Source organism: Artemia franciscana, chromosome 16 (genome assembly GCF_032884065.1).
Source record: "Artemia franciscana chromosome 16, ASM3288406v1, whole genome shotgun sequence".
NCBI classification, from domain to species: domain Eukaryota; kingdom Metazoa; phylum Arthropoda; class Branchiopoda; order Anostraca; family Artemiidae; genus Artemia; species Artemia franciscana.
In genome coordinates, this window is record NC_088878.1 from 20,602,654 (window position 1) to 20,622,107 (window position 19,454).

At 34.9% G+C, this 19,454-nt stretch overlaps 1 protein-coding gene across 1 annotated transcript in view; it reads right to left on the minus strand.

Annotated features, from left to right (window-relative positions):
• LOC136037197 (uncharacterized) overlaps positions 1–17,126 on the minus strand; it is a 136,263-nt gene extending 119,137 nt beyond the window's left edge. The window contains exon 1 of the mRNA XM_065719774.1: positions 16,792–17,126. Within this exon, the coding sequence (XP_065575846.1) occupies positions 16,792–17,073 (282 nt within the window). The 5' untranslated portion in view covers positions 17,074–17,126. The remainder of the gene's footprint in view (positions 1–16,791) is intronic.
• Positions 17,127–19,454: the final 2,328 nt, after the last annotated feature.

Consider the following 19,454-nt stretch of genomic DNA (forward strand, 5'->3'; position numbering starts at 1 on the left):
AGATAAAAAATTATATTCATGAGAAGTATGAATCTACTTTTATTTTAAGAAAATTATTCTAACTATCACGGTCAAGGTGACCACTGTAGTTCGCACTCTCCATAAAAATGTCAACTTTTGGGAAATAAAAACTAATTTAGCACTGTGTCCTTGGTGATGAATGTTAACCTTTCCTCAGATCTACAAAAATTAGTTTTGAAAACCAATATAAACTTAAAAAGCAGATAATTAAAGATAACTGCGATACAACCAACGCCGTGAACCGAAAATACTAAAGTCCAATAGCTCCTTTTGGTCCACACTCACAACAAATATTCCTAGTCAAAGGGGTCACTTTGGTGTATAATGAACCAAGCTTCAAATCCAATAGCTTCTCATGTCTGGGCTAATTGAAAATACTGCAAATTCATAAACTACTTTTGATCTCGGCTGATCGATAATATTGCAAATCCGTGGGAAGACTTTTGGTCTGTGGTTAAATGTACTCTCAGTCTGGTAATTCTTTTTAGTCTTGGTTGTTGCTTTCCTGCCCTGTAAGTTTCAAGCTGATTGAACAACAATTATTTGCCCATGCATTTGCGATTTTGGCCAAATTAGTCCCAGAGACCTAATAGAGCTAATTGTGCTGAGGAAGTATTTACTTTAATTTTTCTCGTTTACCTTTAGACTATTTTGAAGAAATTATCTCATCTTAAAATTTGACCTGGCGTCACCAGCCGTATACGGTGGCACTCGGGTAACATGGGCTGTCAGTGGTTTGAGAGGAAAACGTACTAATCTTGCCTCCATTTATGCATATTTAAGTGCTTTACACGATTTTGTTTTTAACAATGTGTGAGATACCTAATTTTTCAACTAAAATGTATTTATGTAGAATGGGTCTATTGCATATTTTAGGGTTCTTACCCTTGGGGCTGCATGGAGCAAATCCCCCCAGGCGCCCAAATTTTTGAATCTGACTATTTTTCTAAATTCTTATTTAAAAAAAAGTTCCCTTATCAAGTTATTCAAAGAAAAGTAAAGAGCTACATTAAGCCACAGATTATCATAAATTAAGGTAAAGAAAAAATTTCTGGCGTATATTACAATAGTATTTCGTATATTCAGTATAATTCAAATGACCATAAATATCTATCGATAATGTATGCAATTAAAGTGCTTTGATCTAGATCAACATACCCGTCAACATTTCCTGAAAGTCTATTTAAATGCTTTAACATTAGAAGTTTAAATGACCTTTCTTAGAATATTATTGAACAGGACGGAATGAAAATCTGCATAATCTCTGGTCTTCTACAGGGCTAAATCTATCTTCACCTCCATCCTGTTACAGCCTCGAATATAGTCGAATGTTGGTCGCCCTATATATATATATATATATATATATATATATATATATATATATATATATATATATATATATATATATATATATATATATATATATATATATATATATATATATATATATATATATTTTAATCCACCCAATAAGTTTTTTAAAGAAAAGTAAAAGAGTTCCATTAAACCAAAAATGAGCAGAAATAAAGTCAAATAATCTTCCAAGCGTAGAACTACTACAAATCACCGTCAGACAATAAATGAAACCCAAAACGAACAGAAATTACAATAAACAACCGATCCAAACTCAAACCGTTCAGAAATTAACATGATTAGGGCTGACATCCCCCCCCCACGCTTTCTGAAGACCAGTTTAAACAACATGCATTTTACTGAAAACAAAACACATTTACATGTTTTCACTTTTTGACTTTTACAAATCAAAAATTGTTATGACTTTAAGAAATAAATATCAATGTATGTGCATTAAACTGTCAATCCACATTCATTTGTGTTTTTTCAGTAAAGTGCAAATTATGTTCTGGTCTTCAGATGGTATGGGGGTGTTAACCCTATTCATTTTAATTTCTGCTCGTTTTAAGTTTGACTCGTTTAGTAGTAGTAGTACAAGTAGCACTGGTATTATCAGTATAGTAGCGTGGAGATATTGCATTTGTGTCAATTGATCTTCCTCTTTATGTATTCTCAGATAGCTCCACCTTAATGCCCAAATCCATTCTTGAGACACGTACTTTTGATAATCTTCACGCATGTAGTATGTTTTGATTTAGTTTAAGTTCCCCCTCAATATTCTTTCAAATTTTTGGCTTCATATAGTTAGCCTTGATAGTACTAGCATCATAGAAGTATTAGCAGTAATGGGAGAAATAGCAGTAGTAGTTTTGTATAAGTAGTAGTAGTAACAGCAGCAGCAGTATTAATAGCAGTAGTAGCATGTATATGTTCGAATTTGTGAGTTGAACATCCTCCTCATGATACCCCGGAAGTTGCATCTTGATAAGGTAAGCAGTTCAAAAATTTTTGCAGATGCGCCCATTTGACATCCTTTTAATCTTAATACTCATAGCCTTATAAGAAGCTGCAATTGAAGTAGTAATTGGAGTAGATTAGTAGCAGTAGTAGCAGTAAAAGTTACAATGTAAGTATATTAGCAGTATCATGCAAGTATTACCTTTTGGACAGTTGATCTTTCCCTTAAAGTATTCTCTGAATGTTCGTCATTAACATCCAAATCCATTCTTGAGATACGCCGTTTTTATAATCTACATGCAGATAGTGTGTGTTAACTTAGTTCAAATTTTCCCTTTATATTCTATCAAATTTTCACCTCCATACGCTTAGCCTAGTAATATGGTAGTAGCGGTAGTTGTAGGAGCAAAAGAAGCAGTAATAGTGTTGTTTTAGTAGTAGTAGTAGTAGTAGTAACAGTAGCAGCAGCAGTATTAATAGCAGTAGTAGCATGTACATACTGCCTTTTGGTCAGTTGAACCACCCCTCATTATGGCCCGGAAGTTTCATCTTGATATGCTAAATCGTTCTAAAGATATTACTGATACGCTCTTTCGAAGATATGTATACACATATTATGTTTTGGTTTAGTTCAACTTTCCTCTCAACATTTCCTCAGAGGTTCATTTCAATATCCTCAGCCTTGGTAGCACTTGCTACAGAATCAGTAGTTTTACTAGTAGCAGTGGTAGCAGTTGTAGTAGTAGTAGTAGTAGTAACGCGCTAATATTATCTTTTTGGTCAATTGATCATCTTCCTTATCATTTCCTGAATGTTCCAACTTAATATACTCAGTCATTCCTGAGTTACGCCCTTTTTACAACCCGTGTGCACATAACAGGTTTTGATTTAGTTCAACAATCCCCTCAATACTCTCTGAAAGGCTCACCTGAATACCCTTCATCTTTTTGAAAAATAAAGGTCAAACATGCAAATCTTTCTCAATATTAAATAAAAAAACAAGTTTTTTTTAACTGTAAGTAAGGAGCGACAGTTAAACTTAAAACGAACAGAAATTATTTTGTATATTTTATGAAAGGGGTTGTCCCCTCTTCAACGCCCCGCTCTTTACGCTAAAGTTTGACTTTTCTCACATTGAGAAAAATTGACTTAATCTCACAACTCTAATTTTTAAAACAATAAAAATCTTTAGCGTAAAGAGCGAGGCGTTGAGGAGGGGACAACCCCTTTTCTTATACGGAATAATTTCTGTATTAATTTTGCTCCTTACTTGCAGTTAAAAAACTTAATTTTTTATTTAATTTCTGAACGCTTTTGACTTAATGCATATGTTGATTTTGGCTCACCACACATAAGTAATAATTAAACATATTATTTTTTGTTGGCTAAAAGGCTTTCTCATAGTTTTGATTGGACGATTTCGATAAAAAAAGGGTGGGGAAGGAGGCCTGGTTGCCCTCCAATTTTTGGTTACTTACAAAGGCAACTAGAACTTTTTTATGACCGTTTTATTAGTAATAAATATACGTAACTTACGAATTAACTTGCGTAACGAACTTCTATATTTGTATATTTTTATTACGTATAAGAGGGGGTTCGCCCCCTCGTCAATGCCTCGCTCTTTACATGAAAGCTTGAATTTTGTCCCAATTCTTTAAGAATGGCCGCTGAATTACAAAGGCCGTAGAATAAATAGTTGAAATTACTAAAAATACTTTAGCGTAAAGAGCGAGGCGTTGAGGAGGGGACGACCCCTTTCATATACACAATACATTTTGTTCGATTTAAGTTTTAATGTCGCTTCTTACTTGCGTTAAGAAACTTGTTCTTAATTTATTTTCTGAAAGTTTTTGAATTAATACATGTTTTGATTTTGACTCATCGCACATGAATAATTAAAACGAAATTTCTATATTAATTTCTTGGCTAAATGGCTTCCTAATAGGAAGATTTTGATAAGAAAAAGGGGTGGGGGGAGATCTAATTGCCTTCCAAGTTTTGGTTACCTAAAAATGCAGCTAGAACTTTTATTTTTTTGCGAACGTTTCTATTAGTAATAAACATACGTAACTTACGAATTAACTTACTTAACGAACTAGTATTGTATTTTTGTACGTATATGAGGGGTTTGCCCCCTCGTCAATACCTAGGTATTTACACTAAAGCTTGAATTATGTGTCAATTCCTTAAGAATGACCCCTCAATCACAAAGGCCATAGAATAAATAGTTGAAATTACTAAAAATGTTTTAGCGTAAAGAGCGAGGTATTGTGGAGGAGACGAACCCCCTTATATATGTAATAATTTCTGTTCGTTTTAGGTGTTAATGCTGCTTTTATTTCCAGCTGATTTTTTTTCTCATTTTTTTAAATGATTCTAGAAAATTCCACACCCCTTTCATGGAAGTTCTCTTCCCTCGTGATAAGTTCTTCCATGTAAAGATTCCATTTTTTAGAGTTTCGGTTACTATTGAGCCGGGTCGCTCCTTATTACAGTTCGTTGCCACGAACTGTTGAAACATATACTATGTAAATGGACGAATTGTCTAACTTACAGCCCTTCCACGGAGGGCTCTGAGAGGGGGGGTTGACATAATCAAAGACATAATTAGCTGAACTTTCAACTATGCTGAACAAAATAACTGTCTCCAAATTGCGATTGGGTATGTTTTGGGAAAGGATGGACATAGGGCAGGGGGCTGGTCGTCCTCTATTCACTTCCAACTCTTAAAAAGGGCACTGAAACTTTCAATTTCAATAAAAGCTCTCATATGCCACTGGGACATAACTTAAAATCCTTGCCCGGGCTCAGCGGGGCTGCGTCAACCCCGGAGGTATTGTTAAATGACATTTGGACTATTTTAACATAGTGGCTATGTTAAAAATTTGATAGGATGCATTTGCGGAAAAAGGGACGTGGAGGGGCTAGTTGCCCTCTGATCACTTTTGACTCTTAAAAAGAAACTAGAATCTTACAATTTCAAATCAAATGAGCCCCTTAAAAATTTTATACGGCCGCCCTTTCTATAAAAACCTTACATACCCCCGGGGCATAAATTACAACCCTTGCTCTCAGGCTCTAGGGGGTTGTGTCAACCCCAGAGGCATTGTTATATGATGGAATCTTTTGATCAAAATGGCTATCTCAAAATTTTGATTGGATGCATTTGGGGAAAAGGGGGGGGGGGGGTCTAGCTGCCCCCCAATCACATTCGACTCTTAAAAAGGGAACTAGAGCTTGCAATTTCCAATCAAATGAGCCTTTTCAAAAACTTATGCGACAACCCTTCCATAAATACCTTATATTCCCCGGGACAAGCTTACGACCCTTGTTCCATCCTCTGGGAGTTTGTCTCACCCTTGGAGGCATTGTTATATGATTTTTGGACTATTTTAAACGAAATGGCTATTTCAAAAATTTGATCGGATTTGAAGATAAGAGAGCATGGGGGGAATAGTTACCCTGATCACTTTTGACTCTTAAAAGAGAAGTAGAACTTTCGATTTATAATCGAATGATTCCCCTCCTAAATTTATACGACCACCCCTTCCATAAAAACATTAATACTCTTAGCCTTTTTAACACCCAGGATCTGAGGTACCTCTCTATTCAAATAGTAAGTCCATATATAAAAAAATGGACAGCTTGAATAATTCACAGCTCTTATCCCAGGGGATGTAGGAGGTCATTGTATCCCCAGAGGCATAGTTATTGGACCTTTTGATTAGTCCGAACAAAATGGATATTTAAAAATTTTGTATTTTGAATTGATTTCTCTAATCACTTTTAACTCTTATAAAGAACATAGAACTTTCAATTTACAATCCAGGGGCCCCCTCCAAAGCTTCAACGACCACTCGTTCCATACAAAGTGGCCAGGTGAAAAAAAAAACCACAAATATTAATACATTAAAGCCATATTGCTGTTTACTGAAGGAACGCTATTGCGCTGCCTATGATTGTATTTAAAATACTGGTAATGATTGCAAGGGATATGCTTGGGAAAAGTGTAGAGGGTTCATGATGTAGGGAAGAAATCTAGAAATTTTCTGTTTCTATTTATAATTCAGGTAACACAAATTCTATCCATATGGGGTTAGAAGAAACATTGTTACAGATTTTTGCTGAAAAATAGAGATAGAATTATAAAGATAGATAGATAGAATATAGATAGATAGATAGATGTTGATCCTTTGTTCTTGGTAAAGATTGATGCTCTGCTAGTGCCTGAAGGGATAACCCAGTATTTTTACAGATAGGTAAACAAGAAACTGACACAACCATAAAAGGGAAAATAAACACAGCAGAAAACACAAAAGACACAAAATATTACTGCTAAACTATAGGCTAATCGGCGGGGATTTATGTTTGGGGTAAATAATACTTTAATTTTATTCATATCAAAGAGAGGTTTATTATTTGTGGCCAATTATCAAAACTTGTGAAGACTTCTGTCGCCAGTTTTTAAATACTTGCAGGCTTAGAACCCATTTTAATCACGCATAAATCGTCAGTATAAGCTTGAATTTTGAAATCAGTATCAATATTTAGTTCAAACAGATCGTTCACACTAATAGCCCAGAGAACAGCGGCGCCAATTCGCAAAAATGTTTCAGAGGGGTCAAAATTTAGGGGGAAAGCTGTTGTGTTTTTTTCGATGAGAATACCTATTAAGGCCATTTTACAATGAATATTCCAAATGGATATTTTTCGCAATATAGGGGAAAGGGCAAAAACTGCCCTCCTCCCAAATGGCGCCACTGCCAGATAAATGGAAAGAATCTGACCCCTTGGGCACAAGAATTTTCTAATTCATGTGTAGTAACGTTTTCAGAACATACAAATCTATAGGTCAATTTACTTTAAACTCGTTTTAGAATCCCAGCAGGACAACTTTTATCGATCAACTTTTTTAGAATACCCGCATGCCAAGAATTATGAAATGCATCTATTGTTGATTTAATCTTTACAAAGCCAAGTTATATAATATAAATCCGACTATTAGTAAAACACAGGGATTCGGTTATTTTCAACACTGATCTTGCCATCTCTCACAAGTTTCTCCAAGCATTATACAATAGGCCAATAGGTATGTAGGAGGAAACAGGACTATTATCTTTTTATTCTGTTTATAAATAATGAAAGTATTTGTGACTTTGCATCCCTAAAGAAATATAAAATTCTGAAACAAGCTTTTATAATTTTCAACATAATAGGGGACATCACATTATTAATCTGTTCTTTTTACACTAAACATGAAGTCCCCTCACTGCCTGCTGCTTTTACTGAACTTGTTTTCGTTATAATTTCCTGTCACTCGTCAAAACTGACTTCGTCCACGCCGTTTACATTATTATTTAATATAATTGACTAAGATTACGATGACAATTACGGTTAAGGAGGCCCTAGGTGGTCAATCATTTTGATCAAAAGTTTTCGTCAATCGATTGACGTGTGCTTCAATCAACCCTTCAATCTTGACCTAAGTTAATCAAACACTACTCTTGATCCATATGATTGAGTCATTCAGAGTTTGTATCAATCACCGTCAGTGCTTGACTTAAGCGTCAAACAGGTTCCTAGATGGTCAATCCTGATTGAGTCGATCGATTGACGGAAGGTTTTGATCAAAATGATTATCCGTCTAGGGCCTCCTTTACATTTTCTATCGTAGCAAGGAAATCGTTTGCAGAAAAGTTCTACTTGAGCTATTATATGTTCGGTCATCTTTCCTTATACAGGTTGACCGTTTCACTCTAATATGGATTTATATGTTATGGTTAATCTATATCTACGGTTAATTTATTATGGTTATCTATATGGAGTAAATATGCTATGGTTAATCTGTTATAGTTATCTATATGGAGTAAATATGTTATGGTTAATCTAATATGGATTTTATTTTGAGTATCAAACAGTTCGTGATAACGAACTGTAGTAACGAGCCACCCGGCTCAATAGTAACCGAAACTCTAAAAAATGGAATTTTGATACCAATAGTTACAACGAAAGAATCACACTTTTACACCGATTCAATTGTGGCTAGCTCCGTTAATTAATGTGTCAGCTTGTGACCTCAGAATGAATTCCAAAGACCTTCTTTGAACCTTTAAGAATTTTAGGTCTAATTTAAGCTAACCAGTTAGATAAACAGATCAGACAAAAAAAAGAACGAAAAGGACCGTGGATACTTATAGTATGAAACAGTTCATTGTAACGAACTGTAGTAAGGAGCCACCCGGCTCAATAGTAACCGAAACTCTAAAAACGGAATTTTGGTACCAATAGTTACATCAAAAGAATTGCATTTTAATGCTGATTTTAAATATATAAATTTCACCAAGTTTACTCTTACCCATCAAAAGTTTTGAGCCTGAGAAAATTTGCCTTATTTAGAAAATAGGGGGAAACACCCCCTAAGAGTCAAAAACTCTTAATGAAAATCCAACCATCAGATTCAGCGTATCAGACAAACCTACTGTAGAAGTTTCAAGCTCCTATTTACAAAAATGTAGAATTTTGTATATTTTCCCAGAAGACAGATAACGGATGTGTGTTAATTTGTTTTTTTGTTTGTTTTTTTTTTCTTTTCCCCAGGGATGATCGTATCGACCCAGTGGTCCTAGAATGTCACGAGAGGGCTCGTTCTAACGGAAATTAAAAGTTCTAGTGCATGTTTTGAGTAACCAAAAAAATTGGAGGGCACCTAGGCCCCCTCCCACGATAATTTTTTCCAAAGTCACTGGATCAAAACTTTGAGATAGCCATTTTGTTCAGCATAGTCAACAAACCTAACTATGTCTTTTGGGACGACTTAACCCCCACAGTCCCCGGGGAGGGGCTGCAAATTACAAACTTTTACCATTGTTTACATATAGTAATGGTTATTGGGACGTGTACAGACGTTTTAAGGGGGATTTTTCACGTTAAAGGGGGTCGGGGGTTACACGGGAAGATCTTTCCATGGAGGAATTTATCATGACGAAGAAAATTTCCATGAAGGGGCTGCAGGATTCACTAGCATTATTAAAAAAAATAATGAGAAAATAAATAAAACAAAAAGTTTTTTCAAGTGGAAGTAAGGGGCAGTATTAGAACCTAAGACAAACAGAAATTATCATGTATATAAAGAGGTTCGTCTCCTCCACAATACCTCACTCTTTGCGCTAAAGCATTTTTAGTAGTTTCAACTATTTATTCTACAGCCTTTGTGATTCAGGGATCATTCTTAAGAAATTGGGACCAAATTGAAGCTCTAGTGTAAAGAGCGAGGCATGGACGAGGGGGAGAACCCCATCATATACGTAATAAAAATATACAAACATAGAATTTCCTTAAGTAAGTTAATTCCTAAGTTATGTATATTTATTACTAATAAAAACGTTCGTAAAAAAAATAAAAAGTTCTAGTTGCCTTTTTAAGTAACCAAAAATTGGAGTGCAACTAGGCCCCCTTCCCCACCCCTTTTTTATCAAAATCGTCCGATCAAAACTATGAGAAAGCCATTTAGCCAAAAAAAAATTAATATGCAAATTTCGTTTGAATTATTCATGTGTGGTGAGCCAAAATCAAAACATGCATTAAGTAAAAAAATTTCAGAAATTAAATAAAAAAAAAACAAGTTTTGTAACTGCAAGTAAGGAGCGATATTAAAACTTAAAACGAACAGAAATTATTTCGTATATGAAAGGAGTTGTCCCCTCCTCAACGCCTCGCTCTTTACGCTAAAGTTTCTTATTTGTTTTAAAAAGTAGAGTTGTGAGAAAGAGTCAAACTTTAGCGTAAAGAGCGAGGTGTTGAGGAGGGGACAACCCTTTTCATATACGGAATAATTTCTGATCGTTTTAAGTTTTAATGTCGCTCCTTACTTGCAGTTACAAAACTTTTTTTTTTTTAATTAATCGTAAACAAGGAATCAGAGCAGGCTTTTGAAGATAGAAAGTTTCTCCCATCACCTGATTTTGTCAATACGAAACTAATCCAATTTTGTCTTCAAGAACTCCATTGGCATTCCACGTACACAAACAATATTGGGCTTATGAGTGATCGCTAGTCTTTAGTTCACATGTGTTGTTGCTAAGTCTACCAGCTTAAACAGTCTTATAGATTGTTTACGTCCGTTCTCATCATTTAAGATGTATTTATCTATGGAAAGCAAGATTTTGCGACAAGCGGAAGGTGATATTTTTATCACCAGATTTTTATCATCAGTTTTAAAACTTATTCATCCCCTACACCAGAATTACAATAATTCTTAGATTTTTTCCTAGAGCATGAGAATGATTCAAACTTCCTTAAAAAATTAGGAAAATTACATTGTTTTCATATTTTTCTGGAACTTTTTCAGCGCATCTTTCAATTGAAATAAAAGTAAAGTAAGTTTCAAAAATGTAATTCGATAAATGGACAAAGCTGAAACTTTGCTATTAATAGTAAAACTAGTGGTACATTGACTCATTAAATCGTAGGACTGGTGAAAAATAAGGGACGTTAGTCGGCCATAAAAATTTAATGGCCGTTACTCAGCCATAAAATACTCAATGGCCGTTACTCGCATGTACAGCAGATCGACTACTTGGATGTTTAGTATCAGTTAAAAGAGAAGAAAATTGTTGCACCTATGAAATTGTGAATTTTTGCCCAAAAACACCTGTATAACCCAAGATAATTAAATGTGGCTTGAGTCAGTGGATGTGTAATCAACTTCAGCAAATACTTCTTAGTAATCAAGAATATACCTAGTAGGTAATTAGTTTTTATGATGTAACTCTAAGGAGATAGTGAACCGGTATTAAAACTTTTTTGTTCAGAAGTATTCTTGCCGCATATTGATAGTTAGCTTTGGTAATTGAGAAAATTGCGAAAGCGGTACACGGAATCGAACTAGGATAATTAATATGAAAATAACGGCCTTGTTTTTATTGAATTTTAGAATTACATCCTTGCAGACATAACTTAAAGGATAAATTTAAGAAAAAATGATAAAGTAAAAATAAGGTTTATTTGGAAGATAAACAAGTTTTGTGTTTTGTTTTTGCAAACTCAAGTAATAAGGAAAGTTAAGGTTTTAAGAAATCAACAAATGAGGACTATCATAAATATTAAGGGTCTGCCACTTTCGGAACTGTGCTCCTTTATTTAAGGTTTAAATGTCTATTTATTAACAAAGCAGAATAGCTCACTACTGTGTAGTGGGCTGTGTAGTAGGGCTGGGGCTATCGTATTGGGCTGTGTAGTTAGGTTGAATAACATTCAGCCTAAATTGCAAGAAAATTTCAGGTTCTGATGCAAAAAGCTCATGCATGGCTTAAAGAAAATTTTCTAGCATCGAACGTAAATAAGTCTCAGTTTTTAGTATTCTCTAGAAAAAAATTTACGTTCTCTGATTTTGGTCAAATTCGGAGTAGTAAAGAAGTGATTTTAAGGTCACAGTGCGGGTTTGTCAGCTTTATGTGCGTCCTGGCTGATAAAAATGATCCTAAATATATATATATATATATATATATATATATATATATATATATATATATATATATATATATATATATATATATATATATATATATATATATATATATTATTCATTGTATAGGATGGCTGCTTTTCCTTTTTGGTTAAAACCATTCATTGTCGAATAGTCCCATTCTTTTAAAATAAAAGTAGTTATTGAAGCTTATAATTTGACCTAGCAGGCACGTTTCTATAGGGAAATTTAAGCTTATCAAAATAGGTCTTAAGTATGTCTCATGCATACCAGCTTGTTTGGAATGTATCTGATGGCGAATAGCTTCTTTGATTCATCCTCACAATCACAATGACTGGTAAATTTTTAAAGGGAACTTTGTGCTTGTAAAGATTACGTTATTCGATATAAATTGCAGCTTAATAGATCAAATCTTTCTTTTGTCCAGCCGTTGTAAAGATTTTGTTGTTAGAAATATAGAATGGACCTACCTGAATAATGAGCTTTTTGACTTGCAAACATGACTTTTTAATGTTTTTTTTTCTCTAAATGATGAAATTGCATTTAAACATGCAATGAAAGAATGGACGTTCTATGCCAGTTTAAAAGCGAGGTGGAACTAACGTTCTCTTCGAGTACATACTTAAAAAAGCTGACATTGTGCAAAAAACTTGCCTTTTTTGGTCCTGTCAAAGGTACTTCTTTGATATACGCCCTATCTAATGTTCTTGTAATATGTTTTTCTGAAGCTCAATCCTAATGAAATATACCAAAGTAAGATAAAAACATAATATTTTTGAAACAAATTTGGGCTACATGTTTGCACATTATGGGAGTGGGGGATGGGGTAAGTAAAGCGGGTCCCCATGCCTAATATGTTAAGTACAATTATTTTGCAAATTATGTTGTAAGAATTGTTTTCAAACTTCAAACTGTCCAAATACTTTACCAAACGGTTCTATAATGAGTCAATAAATGAACAACTTAGGAGATAGGGCAAATATCACACAAGCACCCTTTCAAAAATTGGTAAGGCATTGGATGGGGCTTGTTACTCAAGGAAAATAAAACTTTTAACGGAGCATTAAGCATGCCTAATGGATAAATTATCTGCAATAACAATTTCCTTAATTTCTGTGTTAACAGCCTTTACCTTCTACTATTGAAAATTTCGAATTGAAGAAGCTACGTCAAGTAGAAAACCATTCTGTAAGGCCAATTCCCTAGGTCAGGAGCTGGCTTATAAAGTGATCCAATTGATAACATACTGTTGTTTATCCTGCAATTTATGCTGATCTCTATTTTTTAGGTTCACCCACTTTCCACCAACTGGTGTACATGCTCTGAGTGCCACACAGTTACACCATGGTTGGCCTAGTGCGACCTTGCGTACCTCGGTTCGTGCAAACGCTTGGCCTAGCTCAGTCATACTTGCAACATTTTTTACACGCTTGGCACGTGCTACCTCTTGTAAGTAATTTTCGAGAGTTGGGAGCCCTTCAGTCTTTGTAAGGGAAATTATTATCAGGTTTTCCATTTTGGGAGGGCACAGACCATAAACGGTAGAATAACATCTAATTTTACAACAGAAAGATGCAAATGGAAAATCAGGTACGTAGCCAGCACGAGGGACGCCTAGGGTCTGGCCCCCCAGGAACGTCAACGCTTGCAAGACTTTACTACAACAGATCTCCATACAGGTGTATAATTCGTTTGTTTTCTTCCAAAGTGAACTCGCCTCCCTCAAAAATATTCTGAATGCCTGCCTGGCAGGGGCGCAATTTTCTATGGGGCAGGGGGAAAACTACCCCTTCAGACCCCAGTACGCCCCCTTCCAGTTGGGATTTATATTTTTTCCTCAAAACTCTTGTCAAAACTAACAAAGGCCTACATTATTCAAGTGTCCACAGTAGGAGATCAGTTTTCCTTAGTATACATGCAAACCTTTACCTTTATAGTACGATATGTCTCTTTTTTCATTTTTCACTATCATTTTCACTTGACTTGGAAAAATCAGCTCCAGCTCCCCTTCCCCCAATGCCTCTAAACTCAGTAATGTTTTCCCTGGTCGAAGTTTCTCGTCTTTCAGTAGAAATTAATTTAGAATTGCTTTTTCGTGCTCGGTTTACGTTCCATTTAATTCTGCTCTTGCATAATTTAGAACAAAGTCCCTCCATGGAAACTGTGAAATTGACAAATTAGGCATACATAATGGGTGCTGTAACTCAATTTAAAAAAAAACACGATTTTTCTGTCTTACCCATTCGTAGTCAAATCCCTAGCGATCATTCATTCCCTCCCCTTCTCCCAAAAAAAATGAAATGGCTTCTCTGACTTCTGTAACCCATTATACCCTAAGAGCATAACTATATGCAGATTAAGGGCATAAAATCAATTATTACTGCAAAACGTTTCTTAATCCATGTAATGTAACTATTAAAAGTTAAACCGGTTGTGATATAAATCAAATAATATAGGATTACCAATGCTGGCGGCTGACAAAATAATTAGAAGATATAGAGTAGATTTAAGAGCCGACCGAAAGTTCAGTGAAGAATTAACTTCAAGAGACAACGAAATATAAAACTTGAACAGAAAACTTCAATACCGCAAATCAAATTGATAAACGCGTTTCTTTTTGGAAAAATTAAGATAGGCGGCTAGCCCAATAAAATTAGTCCAGCAGAAATAAATTTTAAGTAAAGATAATAATGTAGGTCTTAAAACTGAAATGCCTTTTGGACACCTGCGATACCTTTTTGTAGTGCCTTTGGATTATTATGGCATTTTAAGCCTTTTGTCGGTCCTAACTTTGGAGTAAAATGTATTAAATTAATGCGCAATTGGGGCTCTTGAGAAGTAAACATGTTTTAAACATGTTGAAGTTAACCCCTATGCTTTCTAAAAGCCAGAATACAATTTGCACTTTGCTGAAAAATGTTTTTACTTTAAGAAATCAAAAATGTTTTAGCTTTAAGAAATCAGAAGTTAATTCAGATTAAAAAAAAAAAAATATCAGCATCTGTATATTAAACTGATAATGCACATTCACTTGAATTTTTTTCAGTAGGCCTAAAGAGCCAATTATTTCTGGCTTTTAGAAAGCATAGGGGGTTTTGAACCCTTCCCATTTTAATTTCTGCTCGTTTCGAGTTTGACTCGGTTATTTATTGTAGTTTCTGTTCGTTTTTGGTTTCATTTATTTATTGATGCTGAATTATGGTAGTAGTATGCTTGGTAGATTATTTGATTTCTGATTTTTGTTCATTTTTGATTTAATGGAGTTCTTTACTTTTTTTTCGAAAAACTTATTTTGTGGAAAAACTTTTTTTTAACTAATTATGGAGTAAGGATTGTTTTCTTAATATGTTTCCTTCTCAAAGATCCCATTTGTGCATTAATACCGAAATAATATATTATTCCTTAATTTCGGTCTTAGTTGACTTTTCTTTGAATATTTGAGAACACAATTAAAATGATTCGAGCATAATTTTAAGCTATACCGGGATTGGGATATTTTTTCAAGTTAAGACACAGAATTCTAAATACTTTAAAACCAAATAAATGACGACTTGGCAAAGTTATGACGCTCCAAGGGCCTTTTTCGTACTGAAGATTTTTCAGAAAAGTTTCACTTTCGTAACACAAAGTTAGGCAAGTCCATGTTTGTCAATGTCTATTGGCTTACTATTCACTGTTAATTGTCCTTGTTAATGAACGATAATCACAGAGTGGTCTTTGTTATCAGCAACAACTAAAGAAATAGGCTAAACACAAGGGTCAATGTTGGTATTACCTGAACAATTGTTTTGGGTCATGAAACTATTGTTAATAGATGCATTTTGACTTTTTGAACATCTTTTATCTCTTGCAAAACTACCGCAAACTCACCGTTATGGAGTTACTATATATTTGCACATTAGTATTAAATACAGCAATGGTTAGTTTACGTATTTAACATATGCTATGCTTTACTCCCCACCCCCTAATGTGCAAATGTATAGCCCAAATTTGTTTCTAAACTGTTACAGATTCGTGATTTCAAATATCCGATCAACGAAAGCGGAAATGATTGCAATTCTATATGTATAAATACAAGAATATTTGGGCCGGAATAACTCCATAACGGTGAGTTTGCGGTAGTTTTGCAAGAGAGAAAAGATGTTCAAAAAGTCAAATGCATCTATTAACAATAGTTTCATGACCCAAAACAATTGTTCAGGTAATACCAACATTGACCAACACAAGTTTTTTTTTTTCAAAAAAGTAAAGACCGATACTTAAGCTGAAAGCAAGGGAAAATCACCTTGTGTATGATGGGAAACTGTCACCCCCCTGAATCCCAAACCTCTGCTCTTTACGCTAAATTATGATTAGTGCTTCCCTATAAGCATTTTAAATTACAAAAAAGTTACCCATTGTAAGTGTTTATCTACCAATTACCTTCCATAACATTTGAACTGAAAGTTTTTTTGTTAATAGCATACACGACTAAATGAGCCCTTGGTACTTTTGTATTAGCCAGTACACACCCGAGAAGTTGGATCTATAAAATTAGACAATGACTGGTTTATTGCTGTTTGTTTACGGAGACAAATAGCTTCGGCTCAGTGGAAAACTACATCGTAGCTGGCTTATATTGTAATAATTGTGTGTGGTTGGTATTTTGTTTAGGTTAGGTTACATTTTGCATTTAGCCCCGCTATACTTAACCCCTCCCCCCTAATGTGCAAATATTCAGCCCAAACTATATATATCCTATATATCTCCCAAGCGTCTCAATTGTTTCAACTCCGTATCTGTAGATCGAAATTCTCAAGTGTGTACTGGCTAGCAGATAAGTACCGAGCCCTTTTATTTTGATAAATTTTGATGAACAATTCAAGATTTTTATAAAAAAAGGACCCTGGCTAAGTCACTGTGTAGTTTATTGGTCAGTATAAAATCAGGCTATGGCTAGGAATATATCAAGCAAGGGCTAGTGGAAATGAACATACTTTGGAAAGATCCGGATAATCTCTTCCATGTGTAATGTCATTAATGACATCTTTAAGTTCACATAGTTCCTTTTGCAATGTATCTACTTTTTCTTCTAGATATTTCACTTTCGTAAGACATAAGATCACACATACTGTTGAAACAGTTAGTATTAAAAATATGGCAGAAGTAATATAAAGAAACACTTTCTGGTTCCAATTCACCGATTTAGGGCAAGAGGCAATATCTTTGTTTAATAGAACTGTATAAGTATCTGCAAACGATGTATTTTTTCCAGTCATGATTATCACATCTTTAATGACGGAACTCAAGTTTAACACTGACTGTTGAAGAAGCGAGAAACATAATATATGAGAAGAACTCTTGAGTTTGCGCAATTTTTACAGCTCGAAAAAAAATAAGAACAAAATGTTTACAGACAAAAAAAACATCATGGAGATTTATTGATTCATTTAGCCATATTTGCCTATGATCGGGATGTTAGAGAAGGATAACCCGTCAGATCTGTCCAATTCATTCCTCAAGAAAAAAATGTTTCAATTGGGTTTCCCTTATTCCTGAAATTTCAACTGAGGTGTCTACATGGCTCAAAAGTCTAATGCAGATCAGGTTGTTAAAAATTAATTTTTCTCACGTTAGGAACCAATTTAACTACGTTTTTCTTCGAAAATTGTTGTCCTTATTACGTATCCCTAGGTCCAGTCTAATTACCATGAAAGTTTCTGGGTCTATTGTGGGCACTTTTGTATCAGTAGGGCAGTTTTTACCTGGCTTTCGTCATCATTTAGCCCCCCCTTGTCTGTGTCTGAATGTCCTGTACACCTAAGTCATTCTGAAAAAACAAAACAAAAATTGTTGGCCCAGATTCATATCACCTGTAAATACAACCGACATATTTTTACTTTCATTCAGGTCAGTCTGGCCCTACCTGCATGCCCTGTTAGCTACAAGCCTGTCAGAGATAAAAAAAAGAAACTTGGGTCCATTTTGGGGGCTACGGAACGATAGAGCCCAAGTAATTTGGAAATTTTTTTTTTCGGTACAGGGGTCCACCTGGCCAAGAAACTTACGAATTACTATTTTCAAGTCGAATGGACAAACAAGACTTAAAGCCCCTATTTGTGGGCCTTAAATATTTTAGTATTTTAATGTTGAATGATCAAAAGTATTCAGACCCCCTTGACTCAATAGCTTACTTATATAAGTTACGAATTCTTAAGAAAAACTGCCAATTTTTAGCCGAAAAAATATTCTTGCTCTCCTATTGCAAGCCCCAACAATAATATTTCGAATGTCCTTGTCCTCCTCCAAAATTCCCTGAAAGTCATGGATTAATCTTTCAAGTCGTTTCCAAGACTTTACGAATATGTTGTTTTGATAGCTTGGGTGAATATACTGTCTTTTGATTTACCTCACTACTTCACGATGATCAGACCCAAAGTTCCGGTGGAGCTATTAATGCTATAACTATTAGGGGGATAGGAGAAACACATTTGTTGGCTACCTCATCTCCTCCCTCTAAAAACACAAAATGTGAAGTTCCATTCAAGGTGTTTCAGATCTAAGATTTTGATAACCTGGATCCATGGTTTCTTTTGATATACATCTGTCCCTCCACTCAAGTCTAAGTCCGTGGCCCGCTTAGCCCTCAAGCGCTATTTGGAATTTTTAATTTGGTGTCCGAAGCCTTTCCTGAGATAATGCACATATGCTGTTTTAATATGACTAGGGAAGCATTGTTACTTTTGTACTGCATCTCTCCTTCATCGGGAATAGATACCAATCCAACAGGGGTTCATAGTACTAGAAAATGTTGAGAAGATTAGAAACCAAAATTTTTAGACCCTTTCCCCCATTCAAATTATGAGATATACTACTATTCTGAAAGGTTATGCCAGCTTTGTCTTTCATACAGATTATCTGTCTTGGATTTACCCTAATTAGCCATGGCTCTCAAGTTTTTCACTACTTCCACCAAGTTGATGTTAATCATGGTCAGTCATAAATTTTTGAATCATTTTTTATGGAAAGGCAGTGTGTTCTTCGTCGTTATTTAAAGATCATGGATGTGTGTTGTTTGTTATTACTTTTTTTGTTTCTCCTAGTATCATCATATCAAACTGAGGGCCCTAGAAGATCGGGAGAGGGCTCAATTGAAAAAAATAACAGTTTAAGTGCTCTCTTAAGTGACCAAACGGGATCGAGGGCAACAGCCCCCTTCCCATACCCATTTTTTTCCAAAGACATCTGGATGAAATTTTTAGATAGCCATTTGGCTCATCATAATTGAAAGGTCCAATAAATTTGCCTCAGGAGTTGACATGACCCACCCCTTCCCCCAGCCTTTAGGAAAAGGGCTGTAATTTTTGCAACTTGACTGTTGCTTACATTTAGTATTTGTTATTGTAAAACATAGGGACATTTGTCGCGGGGAGGTTTCTGTGGGGGGGGGGCAGAACATTTTCATTGGGGAGGCAATTTTCTTTCTTTCATTCTTTCTCTTTGGATGCATATTCTTTTTTTATGCTTGGCTATTGTATTTTCTGTAAAACACTAGTTTTCTGTAATCCTGCAAACATAGGGAAATATCACCAACTGATTTAATTGTACTAGTTTTACTGATATATGTTAGATAGGCTGAGAAGAAATAATTTTTGTTCGT